At 53.9% G+C, this 27,982-nt stretch overlaps 7 protein-coding genes across 7 annotated transcripts; 3 read left to right on the top strand and 4 right to left on the bottom strand.

The window, feature by feature from the left end:
• Positions 1-268: 268 nt before the first annotated feature.
• CGCS363_v002668 (uncharacterized protein) lies at positions 269-4,351 on the top strand (the record flags this gene model as incomplete). The annotated part of the gene is made up of 1 exon (XM_036634517.1): positions 269-4,351. One exon carries the CDS (start codon positions 269-271, stop codon positions 4,349-4,351), a length of 4,083 nt encoding a protein of 1,360 aa, XP_036499982.1.
• A 455-nt stretch (positions 4,352-4,806) lies between these two features.
• CGCS363_v002667 (uncharacterized protein) lies at positions 4,807-6,004 on the bottom strand (the record flags this gene model as incomplete). Its single annotated transcript, XM_036634516.1, has 2 exons — positions 4,807-5,661; positions 5,714-6,004. The coding sequence occupies 2 exons, from the start codon at positions 6,002-6,004 to the stop codon at positions 4,807-4,809; spliced, it is 1,146 nt and encodes a 381-aa protein (XP_036499986.1).
• Positions 6,005-7,788: 1,784 nt separating this feature from the next.
• ies2 (INO80 complex subunit 2) lies at positions 7,789-9,153 on the top strand (the record flags this gene model as incomplete). Its single annotated transcript, XM_036634515.1, has 3 exons — positions 7,789-8,698; positions 8,752-8,858; positions 8,911-9,153. The coding sequence occupies 3 exons, from the start codon at positions 7,789-7,791 to the stop codon at positions 9,151-9,153; spliced, it is 1,260 nt and encodes a 419-aa protein (XP_036499985.1).
• A 2,235-nt stretch (positions 9,154-11,388) lies between these two features.
• On the top strand, positions 11,389-14,020 carry CGCS363_v002665 (uncharacterized protein; the record flags this gene model as incomplete). The annotated part of the gene is made up of 2 exons (XM_036634514.1): positions 11,389-11,587; positions 12,210-14,020. The coding sequence occupies 2 exons, from the start codon at positions 11,389-11,391 to the stop codon at positions 14,018-14,020; spliced, it is 2,010 nt and encodes a 669-aa protein (XP_036499984.1).
• Positions 14,021-17,328: 3,308 nt separating this feature from the next.
• CGCS363_v002664 (ATP synthase subunit beta) lies at positions 17,329-19,296 on the bottom strand (the record flags this gene model as incomplete). The annotated part of the gene is made up of 7 exons (XM_036634513.1): positions 17,329-18,020; positions 18,077-18,631; positions 18,686-18,728; positions 18,798-18,883; positions 18,962-18,983; positions 19,061-19,205; positions 19,286-19,296. 7 exons carry the CDS (start codon positions 19,294-19,296, stop codon positions 17,329-17,331), a joined length of 1,554 nt encoding a protein of 517 aa, XP_036499983.1.
• Positions 19,297-20,501: 1,205 nt separating this feature from the next.
• CGCS363_v002663 (2-oxoglutarate dehydrogenase) lies at positions 20,502-23,685 on the bottom strand (the record flags this gene model as incomplete). Its single annotated transcript, XM_036634512.1, has 2 exons — positions 20,502-21,043; positions 21,099-23,685. 2 exons carry the CDS (start codon positions 23,683-23,685, stop codon positions 20,502-20,504), a joined length of 3,129 nt encoding a protein of 1,042 aa, XP_036499990.1.
• Positions 23,686-24,665: 980 nt separating this feature from the next.
• CGCS363_v002662 (ATP-dependent clpX-like chaperone) lies at positions 24,666-26,475 on the bottom strand (the record flags this gene model as incomplete). The annotated part of the gene is made up of 2 exons (XM_036634511.1): positions 24,666-25,752; positions 25,808-26,475. 2 exons carry the CDS (start codon positions 26,473-26,475, stop codon positions 24,666-24,668), a joined length of 1,755 nt encoding a protein of 584 aa, XP_036499989.1.
• Between the last annotated feature and the right edge of the window lie 1,507 nt (positions 26,476-27,982).

Below are 27,982 nucleotides of genomic sequence, written 5' to 3'. Positions count from 1 at the left end.
AATCACAAAGTCTAACACACCCCCAGAACTCCTGCTGTCAACTTTTCCATCTTTTCGCCACACTGCATCTGTTTAACCGTCTTTTCTCATTGGGATCCTCGATTTTCAGGCCTCTCCATCACACTCATTGCGCTATTCTCAACAAACGAGGTCCTGCAAGTCTGTCAACTCAGCTTGCATTACGCACGTGTGCCAACGCAACCATCCACGCGACCAAAGCGCTTTTTATCTTCCGAAGATGCGATGAATTCCGTGCCCTGAATTCGCAATGGGTACTCCGGGCTTGTTTGTGAACGAGGCCTCCCCTCGACCGCAGAGTAGCCCCATCAAGCAAGACGACGAAGACGACGACGACATCTCCGTCACGTCCTCATTAGAATCACAACATGATTCGGACGAGGAATGGTCGGTGGAACAGATTCTCTACCAAACGACTGAGGATGGTAAAGAATATTATTTAGTAGAATGGACAGGATATCCTCTTGAGAGAGCTACGTGGGAGCCGCCTGAAAACGCGTCAAGCATTTTGCTGGACGAGTGGAAAGCGACACAAGAAAAACAAAGACGTGGCGACGAGCCAGAGTTCGACATCAAGGGCTGGTACGAGCTTTGTGAGGACTTCCAGAGGAATCGTTTCGACCGGCATCAAGAACGCAATCGCCTACGCATTCGGCGCGGCCTACGGCCTACTCTATGGGAAGGGGAATCCAAAGAGGACTACTACTCCAGCGATGACGATGTCAGTCAAGACGATTTCAACGACATTCTCCCTCCTCCGAAAACATCAAAACGGCAGATCGATCAAGCTCTCCCTTCGATCGAGGACCGGCCCAAACAGTCGCTAAAGCAAGCAGCTGAGAGAAATGCATCCCTTCCTCGCAAACGGGCCTCATCAGGAGAAAAGTCAAAGTCACCGACCAAACAGAAGTCGCCCGCATTGGCGTCGCAACGTCCGCCGACAGCATCCGCTGTATCAAAACCGACTGGGTATCAAGGCACTGCAAGGAAACCCACAGTGACAAGAGTTTCCAGTACCAAGTCAACCGGAAGCCTCACAACCCTCGCTTCAAAATTCTCGAAGCCTGCCAAGACGGCCAAAAAGACTCAACCGGGCGCGAGAACGATGGTGAAGGCCGCAGGCAATATCTTCACAAGCGGGAAGCCCATTCGCGTGCGATCCCGATTGAGTGATAATGCGGCCGACACGAATCAGTCCCCCCGCGCCTTCACCAACCACCGTATCAGAAGGAAAGCTGAATTGCAAGGACGGGACAAGGCTGATCAAGCGCCGCCTATCATTCCGTCTACGCTATTCAGCATCAGCGGCGGTCCTCCACCTCAGTCCAACACCAGCAACGCAATCGCCAAGCCTAAATCAGTGTTGAAGCGCCCAGCTGACGACCTTGCCCCCAGGTCTGCGAGTGAGTCGAGCATCACGGCATCGGAAGCGGTTCCCTCAACTTCAGAGCAGTCGCAGCCATCGCGTCCGCCAGCGAAGAAGAGGAAATCTGTTCAGTGGGACCCTCAAATCCCATTTACTGATGAGCCTGAGGACATGGACGTTAATAGTTCTTCAACTAGCCGACCAAAACGGCTCAAGTCTCCCCCTCAACCAACCATATCTCATCAACCCCAGCCTCTCGAGCCTCAACAAGTGCAGCCTACTCTAAAGAAGCTGTCTATCGCGGACTATCAAAACAGAGGGAAAACGTTTATGCACAGCTTGGACAAGAACATTGAGATGGGACCAAGAGGAAGCAAACAAATTCAGGTGACCTTCGATAATCTCCGCATCGACCCTGAGAAATGGTACTCTGAAGTGGAGGCACAAGACATCCTGCACTTCTCCACCACCTTCCACGTTCGCATATTTGTTGCACAACGCCCAGTTCTCTTTGAGCGAGTTTTATCTCAGGGAGCTGTGAACGCAATATCGTCCGAAGGGGAAGGCGCGATCAAAAGCGCTGCTGAAAAACTTAAAGTGGGATCTTTCGGGGCCGCATGCCTACATGAGGATTTTTCCATCATTGTTTATCCTGCGAGCTGTGACGAATGGAAGTCTGCCATGAAAGAGGTCGATGATCTGAACTACGAATCAAGCCCGTCTGACGTCGCCCTCAGGTATCTCATATACAAACCACATCACAAACCTATCCCGGAACAGAGGCCCATTGCGTCGAGCTTGACAGACAAGCGCGCGTCAATTCTACAAACCCTGCTTGGCCTCGACTACCATCGGCTCATGCCGACTGGCTTGAAGGACGTACGCCATAACTTCTATTTGGCATTTCCCCCATCCAGAGAAGCAATGCTCGATACTGTCAGCGAGTGGCTTCATATGGAAAATCCGCACTGCCGCGTCTTTTCGTCAAAGACATCAGGCGACTGGAGAGCCTTCATGGATCCAAAGATTGCGAACCATGGCGTTGTCATATTCCACGAAACAACCGTCGACGTGATCCATCGTTATCCCAGCATTTTGAAGCTTCTCGTCAACAAAAAGCCCGCTCACACATTCTGGTGCCTCGGCGAGTCTCTTCGACTGCGTCCAGCGTATCCGTCCATTCGTTCTGCACACGACATAACCGAGGTCGGTGCGATTGAACTGACAAGACTGTTTCCGCACGGTAGCGCGATCCTCGTCACCCCGAGCTTCCTCGTCGCTGAGCCGCAGCGTGCCTTGCAACTCTTTGACTGGTACAAGAAGACACATGCAAAGCCTAGTGCCAATACGAAGATCGTGGCAGCCGCAAGTCTATCCAAGTTTCTTCAAGGTATTGCGTTGGACAGGGCGGACCAGATGAGGAGCATGCTAGCCGGAGGCAGTACACAAGACGCCGTAGAGAGAGCAGGACTTGGCTATGATGATTGTATGGCTCGCTTTGAGACCTGGACAGCGGTCGAAAGTTTCCGGCAATCTTTCATGGAAAGCATTGAGGCTGACGAACAGCTCGAGCCGATCATTTTTGCTCCAGAATGTATCGACGCCAACGACGAGCAAAGCTTGGTGAACTGGTTCGGCTGTTGGTCACAGACTCGATACGACCAGTTCCGGAAATTCTTCGTGCTCGGGACTGACCGCCGCCTCGAAGCCCGACACAGCATCAAATACGAAGATCTCCCTCTTTACTCTCCCGGAACAGATCACGATCTGGCTGCTGAGGGTGAGCCAAACCCAGCAGCACAACCTGGAGATGGCCCTAGCAGCGTGGACCGTTTACTGCCCATGGGGACTACAAGACTGGCCTCTTGGGACCCTCGCTCGATAACCCCATTTCTAATGGATCTTTCGAAGCGCATGGGCAATACTAGGACCGGCAAACCCCCGAAGATCATCGCCAAAGCTTACGGCTTCACGGTCGGCTATTACCAAGATGTCGAGGCAACGGCCGACTCTTTCAGGGACTTCTACCGAGAGTTGAAAACATACAAGCAGTGGCTCGAGTTTCCGTGGCCGTTCTACTCCAAGATGATTCCAGTTCACGCGCCCAAACACACACCCGAGCTTAATGCACCAAAGCTGTTCAACACCTACATTTCACTGTTCTATACTCCTCAGGGACAGGTGGCAGAACATAAGTGGGAGGGTCGACATCCCTGGATCGCAGTTTATCGACCAGAGCACCCAACCATCAGACCTTGGGAAGGTTCGGAAATTGTTATTTGGGATGTTTCGGCCAGGATCAATTTCCCAACTGAAAGCCAAATACCAGTTTCTCGACTGAATCACGCTCAGAAACACTTGATTGAATTTGTAGAGGAGCATGGCAGACTCAACAATCCAGATCTCCCGCTTACCAGAGTCTGGCTTGGGGGTGAACAACCGTCTGGAGACATTCTCCCACTCGACGCGACTCTAGATGCCTTGGAGACCATGTGCATGAATCCCGACCAAGCCACGATGCCTGAGGAGAAAGACTTGATAGAGAATGGTTTCCGTCCGGTTGTGTTGCGGGCTCAGAATGATGCACAAACCCACACCGGTTCCCCCAGCGACATGGAACTGGACCCGACTGAAGATCTGTTTGCCGAGGAAGATGACCCCAAAAGCAAGACCATCTTTCATCCGCCTCGTAGCCCGAGGCCGATTCGAGCGAGTCGTTGCGAGAACCTGCTGTTCAAATGGGTCAAGGACGTAGCAAGGCGAGACTCATCACGGTCGGTATTCTCGTACACGTTCACGCCAACCGTGGAGTGGTACGAGAGACAGCAACTAGCGGAGAATCGCAACTTCGAGCACATCTACGTTGGCTCATGGAAGAATATCTTTGACTGGTTGCGAATCCCCGAGGAAACTACGTACAAACGCATTCAGGACAGAAAGGAGACATCAGAGGATGGTAGGAGGTGATAGGATGAATCCGGCAGAAAGGGATCATGGGGGTTTGGGAACGCGCGCAACGAGGCGTGTAACTCTTGCCTCACACGGAAACGGAACATGGTTTTGTAAGAATATTGTATCTGAACACCTATGGACAATGTCCACACAGCTGAGATAGCTACATTGCACAGAGCCATTAGGGCTCCTGAATCGAGACAAAGTTGGCATAACAAATGGGCATAAAATTAGAAAGTTGCGCCAGAGCCAACCCATGACATATTACAGAGCAGAACACAACTAATCATACTACGGCACTCAGCGGCTCTCTTTCCAGCGTTTGTTCGAGTGTATGAGGTCCCCCTTAGTGGCTGACGAGTGACGACGCTTCATTCACATGCCAGCCCTATCATATTGCTCGCCACTCCACATACATACGGATAAATACCGCGCTTTCATCTCCGTCTTTGAAAATGTAGGATTACTCCCTACCTGACGGAGGCGGGGAAGTTCCTTGTACTGAGCAACACACCCTTGATACGTCGGATGTTGTCCTTGGCCTTTTTGGTCTCGTCATCAGGCTCATTGGAGCGGAAGCCGTAAAGACCGCCCGTGAACTCCTTGGGTGCTGGATACGCCAGCTGCATAAGATCATCCTTGAGCAAGTCCATCTCAGACTTGACGTGCGCGAGATCCTCCGCTTCGGCGATGCACTTATCTTTGATCTCTGTCGCGTGTTGCGCAAGGCTCTTCACCTTGGCGTCGGCGGTAGCATTGTTCCCTTGTCCAGCTAAACTGGTGCCCCATCGTCCATTCTTCTGGTCCATGTAGGAGCCTAGTGGTGGCGTCGGGGGGTTGGACGTCTGGGTGCCGATGTCGCGGTGGAACATTTCTGAAGGATCCTCAACGTCCGGGTCGCTGCTTGTGCCGTCGTCCTTTGGTGCCTCGGCGCCGGTCTTCTTGGGGGCGGGAATCTCGGAGACGGTGCTTTCGAGTTTCTCGATAATGGCCGACAGCTTCTTGTTGGTTGCGTCGTGGAGCTCTGTACGGGCTTCGTTGAGGTTCTCGACCATAGGGGCAACGAGGAACTTGCTTGTGCCGTATAGAAGGGTTGAAATGCCGGCAAAGGCGTAGAGAGTGTTCAAGATGCCATTTGCTGTGACTAGTGGTGGTGGGCGGGTTGGTTTGGTGAGGAATTCGGGGTATGTAACAACGGGGGGATTATCGTTTGTTCTTGGAAGAGAGATCTCGTTTTGTGTGGAAGAGGGAGCGGGAGTAGGCGCGTGCGGTTCGGGTGTTGGGATCGTTGCTGGCTCGGCTTCAACGGGTTCTGTTCGCGCAGTCTGGGCATGTTAGTCGCGATGCGACGGGCAAGGAGTGAAAAGCGAGGTTTACCTGTTGCGCTGGTTCTGGTGCTGAACCGCTGCCCAGTAGCTCCTCTATCTCTGCAGGCTCCAGCCCCTTGCCCCTGAGAAACTCTTCCTTCTTTTCTCTTGGTGCGTCCTTTATTTCGTCGTCCTGAAGGAAGCGCCGCGCGACCTCGAGCTTGTCATCGGTAGGGGTATCCTCTTGGGATTGTTGCGATGCAGGCTCAGACTCAACATCCAGCTGGGGCTCGCTCTGTTGTTGTTCGCGCTGCCAGGCAGGAATGCCTGACGAGCTGCCGCTGTCATCAGAGTCGCTCATGTTCGATGATCCTACAAGCTCAGCGGAAGTAAGGAATTGCTAACGTTGGGGACGGCGCGAGGTCAATCACCGGAAAGCAGCCGGTCTGATTCTCCGTAGGTGGTGAATAACATCGGCGTTCGGGACCTATGACCACATGCCTCGGCTGGGAGTACCGCGAAAACGGAGAGGTTGGTACAAGGAAACGTTCATTACGGGCACCTGTAGCCGAGCAAAACGCGGCCCAGGAGTCCGTCTGGCTTGTTACGGCGGGACACCGTTAAGCTGCAGCGCGTCTGGGGTGGCGGGATGTGGGGCATCACTATGCACGGTGCCCATGGTGTCCACACATTACGGGTCTCCGTTTTCAACTTCCGGTGCTCCAGCGGACTTCAGCGCCTGTTGCAGAGTGAAGCTTGCCTCGCGCTGAACTCAAGGTGAGCCTGGTGAAAAGCGCAATACCACGCCAGAGGGTTGGATATCGAAGCCATCTCATTCTTATCCGTCTCATCTATACAACGAGTACTCCGTTCATCGTTCGAGGTATCTATTGTTTCAGCAACCCAGGACATCACCCGATTTGGTCGCTCTCCTGTCACCGACGATCTCTGGCCATTCCGCTCGACGCTTTGCTTCACCGACCGAGCGATTGGCAGACCCAGCAACCAATTACAGCCACGGTCAATCAAGGTAAGCTCTCATCTGCTGCGTTACAACCCTTCGAAAGAGGACCTGCAGCGAGTGGATTCGCTAAAGGGGACAGATTCTCGAAGCGCGCAAGACATTGAGGCGTTGAGAGGGAGAGAAAAACGCAGAGTAGCGACGCGGAAGGCGACACGAGATCCAATAGCCAGAAAGTCTCAGTTCAGGGGGTCCTGTTTTCTGCCCATCTTGGCTTGGTTCACAGCCACCGCTTCTTACTTTACTGCTCTGTACCTTGCCTTGTCGTGCTTGGGGTCCTGCTCCGAGAGGCGATAGGCCACCAAAGGGGAAGAAGGGCGAATTATCCCACTTGCCGCTGCGCGTATTCTGCGGCTAGCCGTCGTCTATCATCTATCCCGGGAAGGAGTATCAACAATCGGTAAGCCATCATCTCTATCGCAATTGCGACATTTGTTTCGACTTGAGCCTTTTCTCTGCGCTGCATCTACTGTCAACACCATCTCTTCATCACATATCACATCGTTCTTGAGGCGAGTTTGCCAACTCAAGTGAGGCAAACAAACGGCAAATTACCTCGAGGCCCAAAACCAACATCTTCAAGGAGAGCAAGGTACACGCACGGCACTCTGCGCGCCAAGAATGCAACTTGATTTGATCCAGAGAGGTTGAGGGAAAGTAGCCGGCCAGCAGAAGCAAAAAAACAAGGCAAAAAAAAAAAAAAAAAAGCGCCCGCACGTGGACGGTTTAAAAAAAGGTGTAAACTTACCGCAAGTCGCACGCTTTAATAACTTCCATGCATCTCGGCCTGCCACTGTTACCGCTGCTACGGACGTTGCCTTACCTCATCTCCCGTATCTAGGGGATCAGATTCCTAGCAGCAGTGCCACCTCACCTTTAACCCTTCCTTGTCTGGACTTCCGCCCCCCGAGCTTACCTTATTTCAACCTCCCACGTTCGCAATCTTGGGAAAATCCCCCACCGATCGTCCCAAAAACACAACCGTTGCATGCCTACCCCCAAAATCCTTTCTCCCTCACACACTTCACCCAGCCCGCAAGCGCAACAACACTCACATTGAGCCACATCCCCCGGTGCCAAGCAATCCGCAAACGCGCTTCATATATCCTTGACCATCACACACAATGGCTTCTCGACCGCGCCGCTCAGCGGCCAAGAAGGCTTCCGAAGCACTCGTTGACTGGGCCGACAGCGAACGAAGCAGCAATATGTCCACCCGCGCTCGCCGCTCAGAGGGTCGCACCTCCGGTGTGTCTCGCGGCCCGCCCTCATCGCCGGGCAGTGAGCACCTCAACCTTACCGTCAAAGTTCCCGCGAATAAGCTACGTGAGGCAACCAGCAGAGGCAGGAATTCCACCGGAAATAGCATTTCTGTAAACAGCCGGGGCTCGTTTGGAGGCAGCGAGATCATTGCTGGAAAACGCAACCGTGGTCCCAAGAAGAGCTACGTTGTTGAGTCCGACAGTGAGGAGGAAGAGGATGAGGACGAGGAGATGGAGGACCCTAACGATGAGGACGCTGATGGCGATGAGGACGACATGGATGTCGACGCCGAGGGCGAAGACGATGCCGATGGCGACGCTGACATGGACACCCCTGCGGCTTCCACGATCAAAATCTCATTGCCGAAAGCTGGTAAGGTTACGCCTCGGCGACCGGCGGCGGCGAGAGTCATCGAGGATGACGACGACGATGAGGAGGAGTTGAGTGAGATTGAAGTCAGTGATCCGGAGAACACGATGGACATGAGCATCGACGTTGGAGGCGCCGGCGATGACGACGATGAGGAGGACGAAGAAGACGAAGAGGAAGACGCTGAGGGCGAAGAAGATGACGCTGAGGGTGAGGAAGAAGATGCCGAAGGTGAAGAGGAGGAGATTGAAGTTGCCGACGAAACTCAGGTCGCAGATGCCGAGGGTGAGGAAGACAGTGAACTTGGCAGCCGAGAGGGAACACCGGACTTGACTAAGATGACGAGGAGACAACGTGCTCGTTTCGAGGAAGAGCCTCAGCAGTATATGAAGCTCTCGGATGGTAATTAACATGCCTACTGACGAGATCGAGGAGACGTGCTAACTGTGTAACAGAGGTTCAAGCAAAGAAGGTCTTCACAGCGGAGGAGCTTTCCATGAGAAGAGCAGAAATGGCTCGTCGTCGACGCAACTTGTCTGAGAAGCGCAACGAAGAAGTCAAGGTAACATGCTTATTGAAACGGTAGTTAAGGGCTAGAGCTAACGCGAGCATAGATGGAAACCATCAACAAGCTTCTAAAGAAGCAGGCACCCAAGACCAAGGGCAAGGGCCAGGCCGCTGGCAACGATACTCCCAGCAACGAGCCCCCAAAGGCAGATGTCGCTTTCGTCCGCTGGGTCAACTCCAAGAAGGGCAGCATCGTTGCCGTGCCGGAGGAGATGATCGGCGGACCGGCGGGCAAGGTGTTTGTTCCCGGAGGACTCAAGTCCGGAAAGATGGTCGAGGAAGTCGCCTAGGACGATGGCCCGCGCCAGTCTTCACGACTTAGAGAAAACTCATCATGAAAAGACGGAGCACTTGTATCCGATAACAACGGCGTTGGGCGAAGACTAGTATCGTACGCAGCATATAGGTAGATCAGCAGAAGCTGGTAATCGTTCTTAGGTCTCTAGACAGAATCGGTTAATTGGCATAAATCTGCGTCGGCCATCATCCGTCCCGCATGTCCATCCGGCACGCGCAAGTCGCAAAGTAAATCGCTCACGTGGTTGATTGCGACAGTTGCTTCACTAACGAGTATCCACAGGTCGGTGCCTGAGAACCTCGGAGATGGCCGTCGGCTTTTGGATTCAATGCCCTTTCGACTGATGATGGCTGTGGGGTGACGTGACAGTGTCGGCCGAGATATCTTATGTAATCAACATATCGGGGCACATAGGCACTGTAGCAAGATTGCAACACACCAAGGACCCTGCATTGCCAATTGGAGGACAAGTCATGTGGTGCCCGGACGGGCCTGTCACTCGCAGGAGCTTGTTTATTTCTGTTCTCCGCAATTGCTCTGGCCTTCGATCGGAAACATAATTTCATCTGCTATTGCTGCTGCTGCTGGTTGTATTGGTGGTGGTGGGCACCCTACCGGTGGCAGCCAAGCCCGCGACGGATGCCTTTGCAATGACGGTGACGATCATTCTCCCAGTCTGGTCCCAAATTACAGAGAGCGTTGCTGTGCAGGACCATGCCACCGGCTGTCCCTCGTTGGTCTGCTTGTCATCATTTTGTCGTGGGTTGTATCTCGCCTGCGGGATCGTGGGTGTTGAGCACCGATATGTGGGAGTGGTGCGATGCCGGCACAGTCGAGCATAGATTGAGTAGGCGACGAGAAGATCTCGGACACGCAAGCTGGGGTAAAAGACGGGCGCTCCACGCCGTTATCGCATGGTTGTGGGAAACCACTCAGCCCAACTCCGTATTGGTAATCAATCCGTCGAGAGCGTCATGTTCCCCTTCTCGTGGTCAGCATGGATGGATTCCGAGGATAGGTATCCAGGTGTATAATTCGTGATCGTGGTGGTGAGATTGGTACTTTGTGCTGAGTACAGTTCGTCCCTACTGCCTACTGGACCAAACACGCTCCATCCACGCATCCTTCAAGCCCCCAGGGCCAGCCGTCCAACCAAAAACCCCGGATCTGCACCCTGCAAGAAGCCGGGCGGGGGGAGCCTAATGGTTGGCAGCCGTGGCAGCATGTGAGGTTGGCTGGCAAAGCAGGTGAGAAGGGGACCTTGCTGCAGCTCGCCGGGAATATCGACACCGGAGGCGCCAACACTCTTCTTGGAGTCTAGCCCGCGAGACTATGTTGTTCCCTCCTTTGGATCTGTCACTGGCAAGCCGAGCAGTGGTCTAGACGGATTGGGACTGCGTTAGGGCGGTTTGCCCATTGTCTGTGCTAAGCAAGTGACAGGCGACGGCGACGACAGACAGGATTCCTTCACCTGGGCGTCGTCAGGTACCGAAGGATCTGAAGCACTTCCTACAAGACTCCGAGCGCGGCAGGCTGAGCTGTCGTGGCCATGGTCATGGAGTCTTCGATACGTCTTGGCTGGAGTCCGATCACGAGAGAGGAGCGCAGTCAGTCACTTGCAAGGGCAAAGTTTTTGCAGACATGGCATGTCTCGTGGACGGGAGCGTTGCCCATCTCTCCCCACTTTGCCCTCGTGCGCTCTCCAGTTGTCTCCAGTGTTCCCCGTCCGCTACCCGACCTTAACTCGGAGAGGGCCTGGGCTCAAAAGAAGAGTCACGGAAAGACAGAGACACCAGGGGCCACAGACTGCCGCACTTCCTTGGCCTGACAATTCAACACTTCGGATTGCTTCCTGGTTACGAATACTTTAAACCTGCTAAGCCTCGGGTTCCCTCTATGGCGAACCTTAAACCGCGAGAGGGTAACCGACCCCCCCTCCAGAATGTTCTGATACTTGATACTTTGAAGGTGCGCAATGGCAGGGCAGAGCGGGCTCAGCAGCGGGGACACCTCTGCTTCTCATCTCACCGGCTCAGACAGCCGCCACAGAGGCGCATCCGACGTTTTAGTGATGGAACCCTGTGCCCGCCCCGAAGAAAAAATGGCCCTCACGAACTGGGGTGCCAGGTGGTTTGTGCTTGCCAATTGGGCAGCCTTTTAGTTTCTTCTAGTTTTGTGAGAGGAAGGAGGGAAAAAAAAGTGAGCACGAGCAATATCGGCCAAAACCATGGCGTCTGCATCGCCAGTTGAAGCGTCAATGGCTCAAGCAGCAGTAACAGCAAAAACAGCACCAACAGCAGAAGCCACGGCAGATCCTTCAGCTGTTGCATCCATGTCCAGGTCCGGCCAAGATGCTGCGTCTGCCCCCGGCGGCGACAAGGCCAACGCCAACGCCAACGACACCGCTTCTCGTACATCAGATCAAGGTAGGTAGGTGAGAGACACCACACCGGGCACAGGGCCGCTAGCCTCAGGTCGCTTTGTCGCTTTTGCCTTCCCTCCCCTCCCCCCGGGCTGCTTCCTTTTGTTCTCATGTATGCGGCCTTTCTCCCTCTTGTTCTGCATCCACCCGCATTCTCCTTCCCCATATACCTACCTACAGACGGGCACCCGACGCAAAGAAGAACCTACCTTCAGGGAAAACAGACGGGAGGTGGACGACGACGACGGGACGCAGAAGTCAAGGTTCTGGACCGGGCTTGGCTTCCTTGCCATACGCCCGCCATAACACACGCAACACACACGCACACAAAACGTACACTACCTACCTTACCTTACCTTACCTTACCTACCTACTACCTTGCTTCCCCAACAGCCATTTGCCTTACACGATGCCTGAGAGTGGCACGCACTTCGCATCCCCCCTCTTGACTGTCTCGCTTTCCGCTCCTGTTTCTTCCCCTCGCCTTGCTTTTCTCTTCTTATTCATCCGATGCCCCAGACTTTCAATGCATGATTTCTAGGTGCACAACACATACTTCACTGCACAAACATCGACCAGGCCTATTTATTCTACATATGACGGAATTATAAACTGACCAAATCCAGCCCCCTTGGCAGCCACCATCAGGCCACCCGCGGCCGCGGCCACCACCCCAGAAACCGGCGCGCTCCATCACCCGCACCACCAGCCCACCCCGCACGCGACTGCGACGGAGACCGCTGCTACTCCAGACCCAGCTGCCACTACTCCAGCTGCGGTAACTATTACTACATCCCCGGTCACGGCTGCTGGACCGGGAGCTTCACTTGCGCATCCCGATATAATACAGCAGACGCCCTGCTCCCAGCCAAATCTGTCGCCTCCCATGCCTACTTCTTTCTCCCCCCCTCCATCCTCCTCTCTTGCTGCGCCTGAGGCCAACACCCAGCCAAAGAGCCAGCCACAGCACACCACCGCTGCCTCTTCATCTTCCACCACCAAGATGATCTTCTCAGACATTTACAAGTCCCCACGCTCGCCTCTCGCCAAGTTCAGGCACTCCATGTCCCAGCAGCCCTTGACGCTGGACTTGCCCGACTATGACCCAGACCTCCTGAGCAAGGATAAGGTCAAGCAGAAGGAGGCAGTTAAGAAGTACCTTGCCTCCAAGATCCGCAACGACTGGGAGTTTGTCTGGCCACCAGTCATCCCACCTCAAAAACAGAACGGCGATGGTGAGGCTGCACCAAAACCGACGCCAGCGCCAGCAACCGAGGCTGATGCGCCCGTACAAGCACCCGTAGAACAGACTCAAGACACCGCCGAGCCCAAGCCCGAAGCGACGCAGACGGCGACGAATGACGACGATGTGGCAGTCGAAAGCATGGACAGCAGTGACGACGACGACGAGGAAGGGGGTTTCTCAGACAGCGATGCCGAGTCCGTCTACAGCACCGTCTCAGAAGACCCGGCACGCTTCAAGCCTCGTCTGGAATGGGTGTCTGACCTCTCCGACGAGGAACCCGTCCCACTGTCTCTCTCCCCGTTCCGCTTCGACAGCCCCGATGCGATCGGCGCCGCGGTGAAAGCCTCCGTCGCCGAGAAGCGTGCGGCGCGGAGGCGGGCACTGCGCGAAGAAATGCAGTGGAATGAAGGGCTGGCCTGCTTCGAGGCGAGGCGCAATGCCTGGACAGGCGCACGTACGGTGCGCGTTCGCGCCAAACCCGTTTCTCCCACGCAGACATTCTCGCCGCTGTCGCCCCGCCGCCTCTTCTTCCGCTCCTCAATGTCCCAGCCTTCGCCAGCATCTTTGGGTGCGTCTCCATCGTCGCCGCCTCATTCTCTGCAGCAGCGACCGAGCAACGATGCTTCGGCCGTTGTGTCGGATGGCTCCGAGCTCACCAAAGAGCTCACTGCGTCAAAGTCTAAGGAGTCCGCACGGTCAGCGGCATCGGCCGCGGCTGTGACGTACCCCGTCGAGACCCTGATTCCTCTACCCGCGCCCCTGCTTCCTCCCGGAAACCCAATGCGTGCATCCATCACTCCTTCAGTGTACATCTCATTGTACGAGAAGGTGATTGTACATGCCCTGACGCCCTCATGCCCCGTCAACTTGTCAGACATGATTAGAGCCTGTGTCGTAGGCTGGAAGCGAGACGGTGAGTGGCCTCCGAAGCCGGCTGCCGACGTTGGCATCGTCGCGGTGCGGCGGAGGAAGAAGTCCGCCACAGAGGGTTCAGGGCAGAACGCCGTTCGTAGAATGAGCTTTGGCTTCCTGGGCAGGGCAGAAAAGACAGAAGGTCATGACGAGGCTGGAACCGGCAAGGGCATTAGAAGAAGCCTGCAACGGGTCCTCGGTCTGGGGCAGCACCAGCCCGCCACAGGAGCGGGTAATGGGAACGGGGCGGCAAACGGAAAAGAAGCGACAGCTGCATAGGGTCAGGTCCATGATAAACATGATAATGATGGAAATAATTGGTTACAATGAGTTTGACCTGGGGCCTTGTGGCGAAAAGAGGTTCACCGGTGAACCGGAGAGACTTTGGAGAAAAGGTCTTTGGCAGGCTACGCGAGAAGGGAAAGTTGTTCATGCGGCTTCTGATACCCATATGATGTAGAAACATCGATTTCAATGCCAGCATTTGTATCGTTTTGTTTGTCAATTGGCCTACTGCTACGGGCGATGGTATTCACTTTAGTTGAAAATGTGTATATGAACCATACAGCACAGAACTATGTTACGTTCTTTCTATGCCCTACCCCTCGACGATCGTTGCGATACCAAGGTTATCCTCAGCCATCGTAATGTGTGGGTGAACCGTCTGGGGGTTTATTCGGCCGGTATGAAAAACACGTCTGGAGATTATACATACGAGCCATTACTGGGGAAGTCACGTATAGGGGTTGCTCGATGTCGGTTTAGATGGACAAAAGCCTTCTCTGCCTGAATGTACATCAACTTCTTCAAAGAATACTTGTCTTCTCATCCATGTGAGTGAAGTTTATTCTGGCCTCAACTGCTGTTTTCTTGCCACCGGCTGCCTTCCCTCGGTCTATGATGCTACACCGTGGCAAGCATGAAGCCCCATCATGAGGCTGTAAACAGCCCGCTGATCCTGCGCATACTTCTCCCACAAATGCTACCTAGTCTCAGTTTCTTGGTCATACCAAAGGTGTGCATTACCTCTGGTCATCATTCCCACGGCTGTTCAGGTGATTTGTTAAGAGAGTCGCCGATGCAGTGACGGCCATCATGTTTTGAAGTGCCTATTCATTAGGAATACTCCTATAGCACTGCAAAGCAGCTGGTTTTCAGTTCTGTAATGAAAGGAACAAGACGAGAAGTCGTATGATAAACTCAGATAGAATTATATGTATCTTGACGATGAGGCCATGAGCCTCCTCATATTTGTCTCGCGAGCAGGAAGCAGAAGATTGTCTGTTTTTCTAATATCTCGATGAGATCCAGTACATCCATTTATTGCCGAAAGTAAGTCTTCGTGCGTGGTGTTGTTAATCAAATGTAGACTTTCCTCGAAGAACACGCGTGGAATGCAAGAGACTACCTAACTAACATCTCAGCGCCATTGCAGAAGATAAGAGCCATAACCCACCGAGGGAACCAAATACGACACGTAATTCATGACCTGTAGATGGTAGGAGTTTTGCGCGCAGGATTGTGCAAGGTCAACACGTCGCCCTCGTTGCAGCAGAGCCTACGTACCTGTATCGTTAAGAATACGGACCTCGAGATGTTGCCGAATAACGCCTCACCTGACGCGACCACGTCCATCCAAGTCGTGCAGGAAGATATATCCCGAATATGAATCGATAGAGTGGTAGCTATCTTTCGAACGTGCTTTTGTATGTTTGGTACCTTTCTGTGACATCCCCTAGGACAACATAATTCACATCCCTGGGCTGCGCCTAGCTTTGCACTTCAGATCTACGTATAACAGCCCAGACCAACGTAGCTCGTTTGAGATTCTTTCCCGGGAAGAAACTACCCGTGATGGTGCTCTTCCCACATAAGAAACAGTCCCTTATCAGGAAAGCTTTATGTGAAAACACCTATACACTGGCGCCACTGGCGTCGATAAAGAAAGGGCACTCTGAGACGTATAATGAATAATAATAGTACGGAAATGAAGAAAAGTATAAGTTTTACGAAGGAGGCCCCAATCATAGGCATTTGTACACAAGTCCTCCAGTGTAAGAATTGGATATCACGACTGCCGTTCGTGACGATCAACTCGTTTCGAGATCATGAACTAGGGCGGGAGGACCTTGACCTGACTTATCTAAAAGACATGATAGGCATTGCGAGTTGGTTCTCATAAATAGGCGGCTGATATCGTGCGAGTAGTCTCCAGATACAACCACTCTAGTGACTTTGCGTTTCCAAACAGGTAGCCTTGAGAACAAACGGTGCAGCTGCATTGTGTCACGCTGCAGTCCTCTGAGTAAGTATACTTGGCTTTCGACAAGACGGCTACTTCGTCTTCTCGCGACTATTCTACCCGATTATTCTACCGGTATTCTTCCCTAGTCGAATAGAACACACGACTTTAACGAAGCGAATTCTCACGATGGTGAAGCCTACATGACCCTCTTCGCAAACTTGGACATGCGCAAATACCCAAAGACAAGCATTTTGCCGGTTTTCTAGAACCAAGAAGCCTGCTCATTCTCACTTGGTCTAGCTCTTTTATGTACAGTCATAAGTCACCACTGCCACCAACGATCCTCGCCTGAGCAAAGATCCCTGGCCCAGACACCACCGAGATACCACCCAATGCTCAGACGCAGAACTCAGCAACATTCCAGACATCTGTCAAGGACGACGACGCAGCATCTCACGCAGAGCGCATCTGCCACATACCACAACATACGAAAACACGTCCCGAACGTGACACTGCCTTCCCAGCCCCGACCTCAACACCAATCACCCGCGCCTAAACTTCAGCCACTCATCCCCGCGAGACACAACTACACCCCATCCGTCGACCCCCGAAAGCCCCTCAGCTCGCCCTTCATATTACAATCTGCAGCCATCCTTTCCATCACAGCATCATGCCTCTAGAGCAGGTAAACGGGCGATTGGTTTAGTGGTATAACGACCCCTTCGCATGGGGTAGGTCCTAGGTTCGATTCCTAGATTGTCCATCCTTTTTGACTGCTTTCAAGGGAGGATGGTGTGGAGCGTGTAGTACGGGCGGAGGATGATAGGGTTTACAAGAGGAAGGATAACAGAACAATAGCTGTTGAACTCAGAGTACCGGGTTAAATCTAGATATTCATTATTGATCAATGTTGAATGGTCGTGGCAGTGATTAAATGAATGGCCTGTGCGACAGACCCGAGATAAGTATCCGCCAAAAACGGCCTTGGGTACTTCTACCCCAGAAAGGGAATCTGCATGGGATACACCAACGAGGCAGGGGGCTAACCAACGTCATAAACGATTCGCGCGGGGTGCTCACGCAAGTGACAGTCTAGATCGTTGCAGGGGCAGCTTTATCACTGGGGCGGGGGGAGCGTAATCTCACAATCGGCACGGGACGGCGTTTGAAGAAATAAGGAGATTCTCTCAACTACAAGAGGAATTAAGTAGATTTCTTGGTACACAGCTCACAAAAGAGACTTGAATTGAGCTAAGAAACCTCCCCATTCCATCGTTCCTCTTCTATACACAGGCTATATGCCCACCTCTCGACGCTCATTGGTATTTTCGTCAGGAGTCGTTTAGTTGTTCTCCAGCTCCGCCAGAATCTTCTCACCCTTCGCCTTAGCAGAGGCGAAGTCACCGACCATGTAGAAGGCACCCTCAGGAAGGGCATCACCCTCACCGGACAGAATAGCCTTGAAGGAGGCAATGGTGTCCTTAAGGTCAACGAGCTTACCCTCGATACCAGTGAAAACCTGGGCGACGGTGAAGGGCTGGGACAGGAAACGCTGGATCTTACGGGCACGCTCGACGGTGAGCTTGTCAGCCTCAGAAAGTTCGTCCATACCCAGAATGGCAATGATATCCTGAAGGGACTTGTACTCCTGGAGGATCTGCTGGACGCGGGTGGCGGTGTCGTAGTGGTCCTGGCCGACAATACGGGGGTCCAGCATACGAGACTTGGAGTCAAGAGGGTCGACAGCGGGGTAGATACCCAACTCGGAGATACCACGGGACAAGACAGTGGTGGCGTCCAAGTGAGCGAAGGTGGTGGCAGGGGCAGGGTCAGTCAAATCGTCAGCAGGGACGTAGACGGCCTGGACGGAAGTAATGGAACCCTTCTTGGTGGTGGTAATACGCTCCTGCATACCACCCATGTCAATGGCGAGGGTGGGCTGGTAACCGACGGCAGAGGGGATACGACCCAGCAGGGCAGACACCTCAGAACCGGCCTGGGTGAAACGGAAAATGTTGTCAATGAAGAGCAACACTGTGACCTCGTTAGCTAGACGATCGTGGCGCATTTCGCTGCGAGAAAAAACTCACCATCCTGTCCCTCCTCGTCACGGAAGTACTCAGCAATGGTAAGACCAGTAAGGGCGACACGGGCACGGGCACCAGGGGGCTCGTTCATCTGACCGAACACCAGGGCGACCTTGGACTCGCCGTCAAGCTGAATGACGGAAGTCTCCTGCATCTCGTGGTACAGATCGTTACCCTCACGGGTACGCTCACCGACACCAGTGAAGACGGAGTAACCACCGTGGGCCTTGGCGATGTTGTTGATCAGCTCCTGAATGAAGACGGTCTTGCCGACACCGGCACCACCGAAGAGACCAATCTTTCCACCACGGGCGTAGGGGGCGAGGAGGTCGACGACCTTGATACCAGTGACGAGAATCTCGGCGGTGGTGGACTGGTCGATGAACTCGGGGGGCTCGGCGTGAATGGGAAGCTTCTTGTCGGTCTTGATGGGGCCACGCTCGTCAATGGGGTCACCAGTGACGTTGATGATACGGCCCAGAGTCGCGGGGCCGACGGGAATGGTGATGGGGGCACCAGTGTCGGTGGCCTTGGAGCCACGGACGAGACCCTCAGTACCTGGAAGAGCGTGAGTTTGAGTGCGGAAAACTTTTTCCAGGCAATAGTACTAACCGTCCATGGCAATGCAACGGACGACATTCTCACCCAAGTGTTGCTGTTGAGATGTGTTAGATGCGGAACTTTGCGGCAGTTATTTTTTTTCGGTGTCCGTCAAGGTACGTACCGACACCTCAAGAACCAGCTTCTGGTTGTTGTTCGTCGTCTCGAGGGCGTTCAGAATGGCGGGGAGCTTGGCAGTGTCGAACTTGACTGCGTTGTAAGTCAGTATCGAGGTCGTTGAGATGGAGGCAGGCCCCCATGAAAGTTTTTCTCTCGGTGTTTACGAACCATCGACGACGGCACCAATGACCTGTGGAAGTGTTGTTGTCAGTAACCGACATGGCCCTCGGGTTAACGGAAGGGAGCAGCAGCGAGGGGTCCACGAACCTGGTAGATCTTTCCATCACCGACACCGGCAGTAGAGGCGAATCTGCTGCTCGCGGGGAATCTGAAGTTGGCAGGTCTGATGGCGCGGCGGGTAGCGTTCGCCGCGAAAGAAGGGCGAGCCGCCCTGGCGAAGGAGGAAATGCCGCTATTCGGGCATGGTTAGCTCAATTGGGGCCAATTGAACGCGGGACGGTTCAAGGAGTCGATCAGGAAGATGGTACGAACCTCTTGAACATCTTGACAGATGAAAAAGGGCGACTTCGGATGGGAGTGGAGAGGTGATGGTTGAGGTTTGGGGGAGGACTTAGGAGGAAGTGAGCAGTTTTGCTCGGAATCTACGCTTCGTCGGTTAGAGCTTTGCTTGGGGCATCACGTGATCGGATATCGAGCAGGAAAAATTACCTCGTCACGCTAATCCCGATCTAGGCGTCCTGGTCCCTCCGGGAGACACCGGGTCCACGTTCGGGTTCAATTGGAGAGCATGACACACAGCGACACACAGCACTGGACACACTGGACGTAGCCGCAAGGACACCACTGACAACCGCTGGACCGCACTTTTCTAGCCTTCCCGCTGAGCCCGGCAGCTCCTGGGAAACTGGGAACTTTCTGTCCTTCTAGCCCGATGCTGTCGAGAAGCAAAGAAAAAAAACGGACATTGAGAGATTCCACTCGCAGTGGGTACTGTGGGTGAATGTCGCAAATGTTGGGTCCTCTTTTCCTGGCAATTGTTGCAGCCCCAGGCACCAGGGAAGAAAGACAGAGAAGCCCAGCAACCAATGCCCTCCAGGTCCAGTGTCCCCGAGTACGTGTCCCTGATTTCCCCGGTGATGAGCGCCTGCCACCACGGCTCGACTCCTCACTCTCCGCTCTCCGAACATCACCAAATCCGCCCCCGAGCCGAGGACTTTCCGCCGACACTGGACAGCAATGCCGCAACTACACGCCTTCAAGGTTCAACTCACCCTCTGCAAGCCTTCGATTCCTATTTACTCTCTTTGACTATCTTACGAAACAGAATTTTCTACTTAATGACATCTATGATAAATTATTTTCATGACGGCAATAACATTTTTCAGTGACTATGTATTAATCCTATTAACTTGAGTTTATCGAAGCCGTCACCTCTTTTTTCCCTTCTCATTCTCATGAACATCTTTTGAACATAACTTAAATTCAGTAGATAGCAGGTATATCGCTAAAAGGCGGCGCTGTGACCCGCCCTGATGCTAGTGTATCTAGGATGCTTTCCCTGCCCGTCCGTTTGCTGTAACTTGCACAATCTCTCCGTCATGGAGGGCGTGTGGTTATTACTCATAGGTATAGTTTTACAGTTGTACAAGCCAGGAATTGCGCCCGCCATTCTGATTGATCCCTTCCATTCCCATCTTCTATTCCTCGCCATTCCCTCCAGTCATAAGGTGACCGTCTGTTTTCGAATTTACTCACCCTTCAGCTTGTCCTGCTTGACATTGAAAGCCATCTCCAGGAACTCCTGCTCCTCCTTGTTGTGCAGGCCCTTGTTACCAGCAGCAACAGACGCGCTGGGTCCACGGCCTGCGTACATGACGTGCTTGCGGTCGTGGTGCTCAGTCTGGTTCAACAAGGTCTCCAAACGAGGCTGCGTGAAGCTCCAGGCTCCCGCGTTGAGAGGCTCCTCCTGGCACCAGACGATAGTCTTGGCGTTGGGGTACTGGTCGAGGTTCTCCTTCAGTTGTTGCCAGGGGAAGGGGTTCAGCTGTTCAAGACGAGTGAAGGCGACGTTGTCGATCTTGTTGTCGGCGCGGTACTTGGACAGAGTGGCCCAGACCTGACCAGAGCAGAGGATGACACGGTCAATCTCCTCCTTGGACTTAATGGCACCAGTCTCATGCTCAGGGTCGGGAATGATCCATCTGAAGTGAGAATCTCCAGTGAACTCCTCAATGTTGGAGCGGGCAAGAGGGTGACGCAGGAGAGCCTTGGAGAAGAAGATGATAAGAGCTGTTTCATGTTAGCAGGCATACTTTGTTGAAGATTTGGAACCATAGCAACTTACGCTTGCGGAATTGACGGTGCATCTGTCGGCGGAGGACGTGGAACAGGTTGGACGGGCTGGTCATGTAGGCGATCTGAATGTTGCAGTCCTGGTGCTGGCGCTCCAACTTCTCAGGAGAGGGGAAGACGCGAGGGTCCTCGTTGCAGAGTTGGAGCCAGCGCTCCAGACGACCGGAAGAGTGCTCGGGACCCTGGCCGTCGTAGCCGTGAGGGAGAGAGACGACAAGACCAGTACGCTGCATCCACTTGGCCTCACCAGAAGCGATGAACTGGTCAATGATGCACTGTGCGTTGTTGGCGAAGTCACCGAACTGGGCCTCCCACATGACAAGGGCGTTAGGGGAGGACAAAGAGTAACCGTACTCGAAACCGAGAGCGCCGAACTCACTCAACGAGGAGTTGGAGATGACGAACTTGCCCTGGTCCTTGCTGATGTGCTGGAGGGGAGTGTGGGTGTCCTCAGTCGCCTGGTCGTGGAAAACAGCGTGACGCTGAGAGAAAGTACCACGCTCGACGTCCTGGCCGGAAACACGGACGTGGTGGCCCTCAGTGACGAGCGAACCGAAAGCCAGAGCCTCAGCAGTGGGCATGTCGATGTTCTGGCCCTCGACAACGGACTTGGTCCTGTTGGAGAGGATACGCTTCAGGTTGCGGTGAGCTTGGAAGCCGTCGGGAGTGCTGCCGATGACTGTGCCAATGTGCTCCAGAGTCTTGCCGTCGACGCTGGTCTCGTTGTGGGGAAGAACCTCAGTGGCCAGCTCCTTGGGGGACTTGAAGCCGTTCCAGGCGGAAGTGGTCCACTCCTTAGAGGTAGGCTGGTAGTCCTTGGACTTGGAGAAGCTCTCCTCGAGCATGCCCCAGACCCACTGCTTGTGCTCATCGATATCCTCCTTGGTGAAGCTGCCATCCTCCAGGAGCTTGTTGATGTAGATGCCAATCTGGGAATCGTGGTCCTGGATGCGCTTGTACATCAAAGGCTGGGTAAAGGAAGGCTGATCGGTCTCGTTGTGGCCGTGCTTACGGTAGCAGACCAAGTCGATGATGACGTCTTGCTGGAACTCGGCGCGCCAGTCAGCGGCGATCTGGCAAACGAAGTTGACGGCCTCGACGTCGTCGGCATTGACGTGGAAAACGGGGGCATCGATCGCCTTGGCAATGTCGGTACAGTAGGGGGTGGAGCGAGCGAAACGAGGGTCAGTGGTGAAACCGATCTGGTTGTTAACAACGAGGTGGATGGTGCCGCCAGTCGAGAAGGCCGGCAGAGAGTGGAATCCAAGACACTCGTAGACAACGCCCTGAGCAGCGAAGGCGGCGTCACCGTGGAGGAGGACACCCATGGCGGTGCGGTGAGTCTTCTCGTCGTTGTTGTAGTGCTGGATAGCACGGGTCTTGCCGAGAACGACAGGGTCTTCAGCCTCCAAGTGGGAAGGGTTGGCGACAAGAGAAAGCTGGACACGCTTTCCGGAGGGGGTAGGGCGCTCGAAGTTCATACCAAGATGGTACTTGACGTCACCGGAGCCTTCGTCCTCACCACCGGCAGTTCCGGCGAACTCGCTGAAGATGGACTCGTTGGGCTTTCTGACGACGTTGCTGAGGACGTTGAGACGACCACGGTGAGGCATGCCGATGACGATGTCCTTGACGCCGTAGTCAACGCTACGGTCGATGAGGGCCTTCATACCGGGGACCAGGGTCTCGCAACCCTCGAGACCGAAACGCTTGTCATTGGGGTATTTGGTGGCGAGGAAAGACTCAAAGCTCGAACTCCAGATAAGACGGTCGAGGATGCGGCGCTTCTCGTCGATAGAGTACTTGAAGGGCTGGGGAACCTCAATGCGCTCGCGCAGCCAGTCGCACTTCTCTCTGTCGGGGATGTGGATGAATTCGACACCGTAGGAGCCGCAGTAAATTTTTTCGCAAGCGGCAATGATCTCGCGGAGCGTCATTTTCTCGCGGCCCTCTCTCTTGAAGCGGGGGAGAATGCCGGGTCCCAACTCGTACTCGGCGTCGAGATCCTTCTCGGTGAACTGGTAGTGCTCGAGGGAAAGTTCCTTGGGCTTGATGTTACCAAAGCCAGTGGATTCGTTTCGGATGCCCAGAGGGTCGATGTTGGCCTTGTGGTGGCCTCGAGCCTGGTAGGCACGCACGAGAAGCTGGACCTTCAAGTGGTTGGTGATCTCAGAGCCCTCGCCGAGACTGGCGCCGAGGGCAGGAACACCACCGATGGCACCAGGAACCAGAGAAGGGGGAGGAGTGAACGCCTGGGAGATGGGCATGTCGCCGTTCTCCATGTTCTTGAAGTAGACCTGCCATGAGACGTGAACGCTCTTGGGGTCCTGCTTCCATTGCATGTACATCTCATCGATGTAGTTGGCGGTGTTGCCGGACAGGAAGTTGTCGTTGGGGTTCGGGGCCGAGTCGGTTGCGCTCGCATAATGACGTTGGCTGGTCAAGGCCAAGGGGCGACGAGCAGAGGCGAGCTTCCTCGCAGAGGTTCGCGACGCGATCGTCGAGAAGCTCGACGAGGCCGTGGGTTTCGAGGCCTGGAGCACCCGAGTGCCAGCTCTACACACGGAGCTTCGCAACATGGTGGCGGTTGGGGTTGATGGGAGGGAATGTAGGGAGTCGAATGGACATGGAAAGGAAAAGGAAAACAAAAACTGAAGCTGTACGATGACGGGGCCGGGGTTGAGTCGGTCCTCGGAAGAAGGGGGTCGGGTTCGTACGGGCCTGCGGCAAATCTGTCTGGGACTGGTGGAGAAAAATTGTAGGTTTCTTAGAATAGGGATATCCTGGTCATGGCATTGGTTGCTGGTCAGTGGTCATCTGTCATCTGTGGGGATGACCTATGGCGGTCACCTGTGGCAGCAACAGTCAGCGCCGCCTCCCGGGACTTGATGTACGTAACGATATTCAATTGTTTTTCCTTCTTTTTTTTCTAAGCCTTTGTTGCATCTTTTCTAAATACAGCCGATTGATGTTTTGCTAACAAGCTCCGAGAGATATCCTGCAACCAGTCACTTTCTCAAGATCATGGGGAACCTCAAAGTGACTTTGGGAGGAAGGACCACCATGGGTACAACGCGCATTTCTGACAGGGCCGCTAGGTGATAAGGCAAAGATTACATCAGCTATGGCTTTACCTGTCACCCTGCCGTTTCCGTCATTTCACTCTGGATCGTGTCTTCCAAAGAAGCGATCAAGCACCAGTGGTTATTAGCGTTATTCTGATCTGTGAGAACGCTGATGAAATTCGTGGCTCAATAGAATCAATTGTTTGCTACTTTGACAAACTTCTGCGAGCGTTTTGCTGATTCGCTACAACATCGTGAATATGTTGGATCTGTATGATTTATTCCAGTGAACAAAACAGAATTATGTATTCCAAAATTCCACCTTACGCATTGCGCTTTATTAGATGGAGCGAACCCTTTCTGCACAAATCTGCAAACCCGGCGGCCTTCGCATGTGGATGCATCATTATCTCAACTAAGCATGTTACTCCCCAACTCCATACCGCGCACAGGTATATGTTCCCAAATGAATCAAGGTATATATGCCATGGCCTTCAAGCGCCGCTCTGGCCAGCTTCTCGGTACTGCTCGAAAGTCACGTCTGGAGTGTGTGGCGCATTGTCCGAATCTTCCTCAGCTATCCGACGCTCAACCTCCAGTCTTCCATCTTTACCCCAGTAATCTGCCTTCTGGGAACCTTTAACACAGGCTTCGGTAATCAATACATACGGCATGGGGGCGTCGAAAATGGGCTCAGCCAGAACCCTCTCCATTTCCATTTTGAGGCCGCGAGCGCCAGTTTCAGACTTGGCAGCCCTCTCAGCAATGGCGTACAATGCTTTTCTGGTAAAGTGTAAGCGTGAAGGATATGTTTCGAACAGAGCGGTATACTGCGCAACGAGACTGTTGCGCGGTTCCGTCAAAATCCTAAACAGGTCATCTAGGGACAACGGGCTGAGGGCACAGATATTGTGCACTCGGCCAATCAACTCAGGAATGAACCCGAAAGCCTGTAAATCTACAGGCGTTGTTAGATCGAGTGGTGTATACGCAGACGCCGGAGCCTCCGCGTCGACGTGCGGTAGGTGCGAGAACAACTGTCGTGGAATGGCATGGGTGTTGCCAAGGCCTTGTGAAGCTCGCAACTCGGAGCCGAAACCCATCGAGGGCTTCGACACTCTTCGTACAACTACCTTGTCGAGACCAACAAATGCGCCACAAAAGACGAATAGAATGTTTGTGGTGTCGATAGTGTATTGATCGACCTTGCCCTGCGGAGGAGTGGACTGCGGGGCTGACGTTGAACTTGAAGATGTGTAGTTCGTCGTGATGGGTGAAGCGGACCTCGATGACCTGTTGTCTTTGACGTTGACGGTCACCTTGGAGCCCTCAACCAGCTTCAGGAGAGCTTGCTGGACGCCTTCTCCACCAACATCTCGACCGTTCATGCTGTCCCGTTTGGCCAGCTTATCAAACTCGTCCAGAACGACAATGCCATGCTCGGTCGCCTTGATGTCGTAATTCGCTTCGATCAACAATCGTTCTATGCACGTCTCTACATCCTGCCCAATGTAACCGGCTTGGGTGAAGGAGTTGCAGTCGGCTATCGTAAAAGGCACGTTAAGCTTCTTACTTAGAGTCCTGCAGGAAGTTAGCAAACCAAACCATGAGGAACGACTGGAGGCCATCATCTGACTCTAAAATATAGGTCTTTCCAACACCGGTTGGACCGATGAGGAGGAGGTTGCTCTTGTCAATCTTGACTTGAGGCGGGGTCGTGGGCTCCTCGACCAGGTAAGAGCCGTCGAAGCCGGTCGGCGAACTGTAACCTTCGTCCATGTGCTGGACAGATTCAGCATGGCCAGGGAACTCATCTTGCGGCCACTCTTCATCAGCACGATAGCGCTGGAAGGGCGAGTAGCGACTGCGCTGACCTTGGACGGGATGAACGTCCCGCCTCTCGGGCAAATCCCTATCCCGAGCATATCGCTGTCTTTCGGCCTTTTCCCTCTGAACCCTCTCTTCATGGTCCTGGTTCGTCCTTCTTCGAACACCCTGGTAGTGATTGAAGATGGTAGAACATATCGTCTTCTTTGCTCGGTCTTGTCCGACTACGTAATCGTCGACGCGCTTCTTGAGGTCTCGGGGATAGAACTGCGGAACGCCGAATTTGTTCTTGTTGAACATGGGACCTCCGCCGGTCTCGGTGGACGGATCATAGCTGCTCGTGAAGCCGGAGTTGAAGTCCTGAGTGCGTCTCGGTGCGACTCGTGCGACGGGTGAGACGGAGAAGGGGCGCCTAGCATTGGAAAGCAGCAGGCAGCGTGCGCAGGTGTAGGCCGATGGCCTGACGGGTAGAGGCATGGTGCAGGAGACCCGACGAGGGAACCATAGCCTGGCTGAAGGGTTATGATCGTTAGGGAGGTAGCTGTCGCGTTTGTGTCGAGTAGACGTTGGTGGTGCGGGTTGGAAGTCCCGTTACCGGAGTAGATGGCAGCTGTCGTGAGATTGTGGCTGGTTGGCCGGATAAGGAAGCTTGGTCAGAGCTGCCCGCCGCAGTGGCCCGGATGCGGGGTTGAGGAGCTCAAGCTCCAGCGCTTAGGAGCGGCTAAGATTGGGGATACAGTTGATTGTTATCAGATGGTTTATATGCTCCTTGACACGACTTGCTGCTGCCTTTCCAAAGTCAATTTGACATTGATGGGAAATAGCTTATCGCAACGCGAGGCTACTCATGACGCAATTCTATCGCTATCGTGTCTGCGATGTTCCAATCGCAGACCCTGCTGCGTGCGCTGCAGTGTTAGTGCCGACCCAACTGGCATCTCGGAGAGCTCCCCTGGTCTCCTTACAGTCTCCTTACAGGCGGCGTCTCCTGCCAGCCACCCGTAGACTAATTGGGGACGGGCAATGGGCGGCTCTGCGGGATATTCACAGATCAGATCATGTCATACATGCCTGTAGGCTGTAAAACACAAGTCAGACTCCTGGTAAAGCTCACCTAGTCCATTGCAAACCTCCAGGCTGGGGTCAGGAGACCATACGCACATTGGGTCCAACCAATTCCGGACGTAGGCGTCTCAGGCAGTGAATTGACAGATCTTGCTTTTGTTTTGTGAACACAACGGCTACCCCATCCGGAACATCGCCTTCAACGGCCGGGCGCTGTCTTGGATGAATGCCAACGTCAGGGGATGTTTATTTAATTCGTATTGTTTGGATAGACCTCATAGCAATGTGCACTGAGATGTTGTATGAGAGAAAGCTTCACCCACCTACCTAGGTAGCTTGGTACGAATACAGTGTAGCCCAGCAGCCCACTCCACGTCCAGCGCTCCACCACTGTGCGTCTGGCATGCGATTCTGAGAAGGCTCACGACGTGTCTGTGATGGCAATCTGGCACGATAACAACAAACCGGTTCCACAGCACTGATGCAGATTGCTCGTACTGGCTGGATACCCTGCTGGCCTGGCCTGCTACTGGCCGGGGAAGTGGCCTGTCGCACCTCACTCGCCCTTCATCCTTGCCTGAAAGGAGCAAAGCACGCGGAGGACGGCAGGCCACACCACGCAAGAACACGGGGGAGCCGAGTTCGAGTTTTCATGTCCAACAAGCTGAGCTCGACATTGGTCGCTAAAAGCACCCCAACCTTCAGCGTGCCATCCTCCACCACCACTTCGGAGGTGGCGAGCTGCTGAATGGCTCGCTGGAAGGCCATCCACCTGCTATGATTCGGTCTGCCGTTTGTGTTGAGACGCAGGCATCGACAGGGAGGTGTTCGGGTGGCGGCATCGTGTTTTTATCGTTCCTCTCTAGCGGCCTGTCGCTTCCGATGCAGCAATTCTCGTTGAAATGGTTGCCCCAGACCA

Source organism: Colletotrichum siamense, assembly GCF_013390195.1.
Source record: "Colletotrichum siamense strain Cg363 chromosome Unknown KSG_Cg363_contig02, whole genome shotgun sequence".
NCBI lineage: Eukaryota > Fungi > Ascomycota > Sordariomycetes > Glomerellales > Glomerellaceae > Colletotrichum > Colletotrichum siamense.
Note: the sequence above shows the minus strand (reverse complement) of the source record. Positions and strands in the feature narration are given on the sequence as shown.